The sequence below is a fragment of the Camelus bactrianus genome, chromosome 7, assembly GCF_048773025.1.
Source record: "Camelus bactrianus isolate YW-2024 breed Bactrian camel chromosome 7, ASM4877302v1, whole genome shotgun sequence".
In the NCBI taxonomy this organism is placed as follows: domain Eukaryota; kingdom Metazoa; phylum Chordata; class Mammalia; order Artiodactyla; family Camelidae; genus Camelus; species Camelus bactrianus.
In genome coordinates this window covers 10,472,011-10,477,383 of record NC_133545.1, presented here as the reverse complement: position 1 = coordinate 10,477,383, position 5,373 = coordinate 10,472,011, and the positions used below count along the sequence as shown (strand labels likewise).

Here is a 5,373-nt window from a genome sequence, read left to right as displayed (position 1 = left end):
ATCATTCTAAGTGAAGTAAGTCAGAAAGAGAAAGAAAAATACCATATGATATCACTCATAAGTGGAATCTGAAAAAAAGAGAAAAGAAGACACTAATGAACTCATCCAAAAAACAGAAACAGACTCACAGACATAGTAAAAATCTTATAGTTACCAGGGGGTAAGGGAGTGGGGAGGGATTAAATTTGACAATTCAAGATTTGCAAATGTTAGCCACTATATATAAAAATCAATTAAAATTTTTTCTTCTGTATAGCACAGGAAACTATATTCAATATCTTGTAATAGCCTTTAATGAAAAAGAATATGAAAACGAATACATGTATGTATATGCATGACTGGGACATTGTGCTGTGCACCAGAAACTGCCACACTGCAACTGATTGTACTTCAATTTAAAAAGAAAGAAAAAAAGAAAGTAAGACTTAGAAAATGATGCTCTTTACAACAGTTAAGATCTATCCTTATGATCCAGGAAACTTCTAACCTAACATTGAGAAACAAGGGGAAGTGATCCAATTTATTCCTTCCTCTCTCTACCAGAATTTAAAATTCCAGCTAAATGTTGACATTTCCCACAAAGAAACAAACAAGGTGGCAATGAGGGAAATCCCAAGGTATGACAGTTTTGGCTGAGTGAACCTGCCCAAACAGCTCCAGGGTTCACCTGGAGTTATCCTGGTCCCTGTGAGCACACAGTCCTCTTATGTGTGAGTATCAAATTCCTCCAACATGGGTGCTCTTCAGCTTCTGCTCAAGACCAGCCCCGCTGCCCTGCTCCTGATTCTCTGCCTGAGACTGGGGACTGGTGCAGCTCAAGAACTGCCGTAAGTCGTCTCTTTTCCTTCCCTACAGAAGATCTTCCAGGCAGGACACTTTTCCCAACCCAGAAACCCACGTTCTGAACCTAGAGACTATTTTCCTGCCCTAAGAGGATCCATCCCGGGAGTCCTCACTGTTTGTGTCTCTTGGTCTCACTCTTCCCTATTCAGAACCTATTGTGGAGGCTACTGAATCCGTGACGTACAGCTCTTTTGTGTTATAACTCAGTTTTCTACCCTGAGTTTATAATTCTCATCCTTTTCCCCTAAAAGAGAAGCAGAAGCAGGAATGTGATCTTGGTCAATAGCTATGGGACAAGCTTTAGATAAGATGCCCGAGCTACACGAGGGGGGCTATGGCCCTGACCCTACCAGCATACAAGGTTGTGCTCATCCACCAACTCAGATGATCCCTGTGACTTTATTAGAAACAGTGCTCACCTTCTTAAGATCTGCCTCATACCTTGGAGCTCAGAGTCTCCAAGATCTGAGCATGTTTCTCTAATCAAGCAAAGGTAGAAAAATGCTCCTGGACCCTGCCTTTCCCTGGACCTGTTCCTGTAAGCAAGTCCATGACGTGATAAAGATGGTCTCCAGTTCTACCATTATCCTTGTGAGTGGAGAGGCATTGAAGGGGGACCATGAGTTCCAGAAGGAAGTCAGGCGTTCTCTGGGAGACATGGACACAGAGCAGAAAGAATATGGAGAAAGGAGTATCTAGCAGATGGGAATGGAGCCATACGGATTTTGGTGAAGGGGTACCTGCCAAGCCCGAAGATTTCTCTAAGGAGAAGAGAGGCAAAGAGGGTAAGGGCTATGTTCGGGGTAAACTGGGAGTCAACCCCTTTAGGTTAACTAACTAGTACTAGCTTCCCTTCAGCTCAGGCCCGAGGAGCAGTGAGTTGATGAACAGAGCTGAGCTAATTTGATCATCATACTAAACCTTAATTCATGAAGCAGTTTCTCAAATTCTTAGGGCTACGTATCCTTCCACCAGCTCTACTAGTGTCCAAAAAAGAGCTTCCCTGGATTCTGAAATGATTCCACAAGAAAAATGGGATGGAAGGGAGAGCATCCCAGGCTAACGCAGACCATGCAATCAAATCACTTCCTGCCCAAAACAGAACCGGGGAGATTTAGCCAGGAATCTGTGATGAAGGAAAAGCAGATCTTCCAGCCCGGTTCTCTGCCCTCATTTAGCTGACAAAATATATGACCTCCTTCACTCTAGCCTCCACTTGCCTCTTCTTATCCGGATAGGACACACAGAGCCCTCAGGTGTGTGTCATGCAAAGGGGGTTCTTCCAAGTGATGACACTGATGCTTCCGTGTCTTCCCCACTCCTTGCATCCCATGACTCTCTCTGCCTCTCCTGACTCCGTCTTCCCTCCCAGGTTACCTCAGTCCTGGACTGTTATCTGACTTTGAGTGTCTCCCTCTTTTGCCATATCTAGACCAAACATAATCTCAGCGAACCTGACAATTATTCCAAATGGAGTCCCGACGAACTATCTGGTAACATTCTCAGTTACAAATCACGAGACTCCATGCGTGGTGGTAAGTGAAGAATTGGGGGTTATGGCAAATGGGGAAAGAGAAGAGAAATAGCGTAATAAGTAACTTCAGCAGTCATTACTGATGTGATGTGAAACAACAGCTTACAAATAAGTCACCTATAAATGCTTCTGCATACATTAGCCTTGAAGCTCAGAGAAGCTCTGTGAGGAACGTGTGTATTGTTATTTCCATTTTAAAGATGGAGAAGTGGTGATATGGAGGAGATAAGTGAGCAGAGGTTTTAATCACGTCAGGACTCTTCACTTCATCAGGGGAGGGGAGAAGAGACAAAAGTGGTGAGAATGGGGATAAAAACAAAGATGGGTAAGACTGAGTGACAGTGATCGGAGAGCTTTGCTGGAATTGAGCCATCCGCCCTCCTGCCACCAGCTCATGCAGTGATGAGGTTGAGCCAGGGAGACCCCACTCCATAGGCCATGGCAGATGTCAGAGAAGCTGCAAGAATGTGGTAATCCTCATCTCCCTCTCATTTGGGAAATTTACCATCAGACAAGAATTGGGCTTTCTCAGTCGCTGCTTCCATTACCTTTCCCTGCTGTGTTCATGCAGCCTTCAGAACCTCAATACCACCTACTTCACTATCTTTTATTTCAATCCCCAGTTCCTTCGAGACCTCCTTAGGGTTTTTAGAGAACAGATGCAAACAGAAGGGAAAGCTGCAAAGTTACCAAACACCCTAAGAAAAATACAGATAGTATCTGATGTTTATTCAAATATATTAGATGCTAGAAATGCTTTTGAGAAGTCCCCTTTCCAGAGATCTTCTTTGATGCTATTTCAGGAAGGTCCTGATACTTTCTCTTCTCAGGTCTGGCTTCAGCAGATTTCTTCTCCTCTCTGAGAATCTCAGTCATTACTTACATCTTCTACCTAATTAAACATTTTATAAGTCTGTTCGCTGAGGAAAACGGGCACTAAGTAGTAGTTGGACAAGTGCTTTCAGATTCCACGTGTGTTTATTTGTACAATAAACATGGCACTTCACATTTATGAAGATCTTTATTATCCACAAAGCACAAAAACTCAAGAACTCACACAGATTAGACAGGTAAGTATCAATACTTCGATCTTAGAGAGGTAAAAGAGCTCAGAGGGATAAATACCATGTCACAAAGCTGGAAAGCAGGATACTTGGGACATTAAACCCTGTTTTGTTTGTTTGCTGGCTTTTTTTTTTTTTTTTTTTTTTGTCCCACCACATCAGAGTAGACCAAGATAACCCTCTTGGTTCACAGAGAAGTTATTTAAATCATTTCCTATGTACTCCAATTTTGGAACTTCAGTCCAGAACTAAAGACAGTCCAACAATAGTGACCCCTTGACTCTTCTGCTGCTAAAAATAGAAAACTTAAGAATCCATTTCACAGGACAGTTGATGAGTGAAATGCTAATCAGATGCTCACAGATGTGTTAACTCCCACTCCAGAGACACCTTCAAACCAAACTTCTAGACTTTGTCATTCACCACTCCCAAAAAAACATCTTTTTAACAATGCAGGTTAAATTTGAACACGACAGATGAAGAGAATCACAAAAAAGCTGGCTAAAGTCGAGCACGGCGCTAAATGTGTTAAGGGGTGATGGTTAAGGCGAAACCCCTGGTACCCCCTTCCTGTGGTGACCTGAAACATGTTTATTTTGCTTAATTCTTACTCCGAGCCTGCCTTAACCAGATCTATTCTCTTTAATCCTTCCCCACCTTCTTGTCAGATTAAAACCGCCATCCAGGCCACCCCAAACGTTGTGTTTCCTTCTGGTAATTTTGCTTACACCAGCTGTCTGTGTAGTACAAGAAACTTCTTCTGGGACATACAAACGTTTGGTAAGCAAACATACCTCCTACTGGAGCATTAATGGCAGATAAGGGGGAATGTTAGGAGAGGTCAAACCGAAAAGGGGAAGCCAAGACATGGCAGGAAGCAAAAGGAATAAGGCACTGGAGTAAGAATGAAACGCAAGATGTAGAGGAAGTCTGGGCAAGGGGTTCAATGTCGGGGGGGGGGACCGGGGGGTGACAGCTGTGCCTTGTACACGAGGCTGGGAAATGGAGCCAAGGGTCAGACACAGGAAGAGGCGGGATAAGACGGTGCGGGAATGGAGCCTGGGGGAGAGGGCCAGAAGGGCGGTGGAGTGGAATCCAACTGCCTGACACAGCTTCGCTTCTCCTCTCCAGAAAATGCGACCATAATAGGGTTGGCTCAAGTTGTGTCCGAGGAGAACATATGCCCTCCTGATGTAGCACTGTACCCCGTCACTGGTGACAAAGTCTTTGTTGTGGACAATGTCAACGTAACACCCTGATCTGGAAAGTCTGCTGTCTCTGAGTTTGTGGGCATCTGTGTAGACTGTAAAATAAACTCCCTAGTGGCTTCTCAATGTCCTATCTGTGTTCTTCCCCCAAAATGTAGTGCTGAATCTGCTCAGACACCCCGGGTCCTAAAGCACCAGTCTTTCAACAAACTTTCTTAGATATGATATGTGAGCATTCACTCCCTAGCAAATGAGGAGAGAGAGAAGACAGGAATTCTCCCACCATTTAACCCAGGAAGGAAAAGGTCCAAAGAGAGAATTGTCCCCAGGGCTAAAATTGAGGGTAGAATTGAACAAAGATTCCAAGTGCACCTCCTGTTTTAGTCCAATTACCTCCCACCCAAAAGCTCAACTAATCTGAAGTCCTAAAATTAGTACATCCTGCTCCTCTCTGATGGGGAGCAAGGAAAAGACCCACAGCATCTCAGACTTGCTGGGCTCCTAACCACGACGTTCCTTTCCTGTGCCCATGCTCTTGTGTTTCCTCACAGTGAGACAAAACTCAGACAGCTGGGCAATAACAACTGTTAGTGGGGAGGGAAGGGTCATGGGGCCATCCAGCACTGCTAGCAGGGAGGGTATAAATAGGTGCAACCACCTGGAGAACCGTCTGACATGTCTCAATCGAGTTACTTCTGTATGCGCCTTACGACCCAGCACTCCC

The 5,373-nt window shown here is 44.4% G+C and overlaps 1 protein-coding gene across 1 annotated transcript; it reads left to right on the top strand.

Moving 5' to 3' along the window:
- The first annotated feature begins 693 nt into the window (after nucleotides 1-693).
- LOC105070001 (prolactin-inducible protein homolog) lies at nucleotides 694-4,775 on the top strand. The gene is made up of 4 exons (XM_010956295.3): nucleotides 694-827; nucleotides 2,276-2,378; nucleotides 4,110-4,221; nucleotides 4,573-4,775. The coding sequence occupies exons 1-4, from the start codon at nucleotides 733-735 to the stop codon at nucleotides 4,698-4,700; spliced, it is 438 nt and encodes a 145-aa protein (XP_010954597.2). The 5' UTR covers nucleotides 694-732; the 3' UTR covers nucleotides 4,701-4,775.
- The last annotated feature ends 598 nt before the right edge of the window (nucleotides 4,776-5,373 follow it).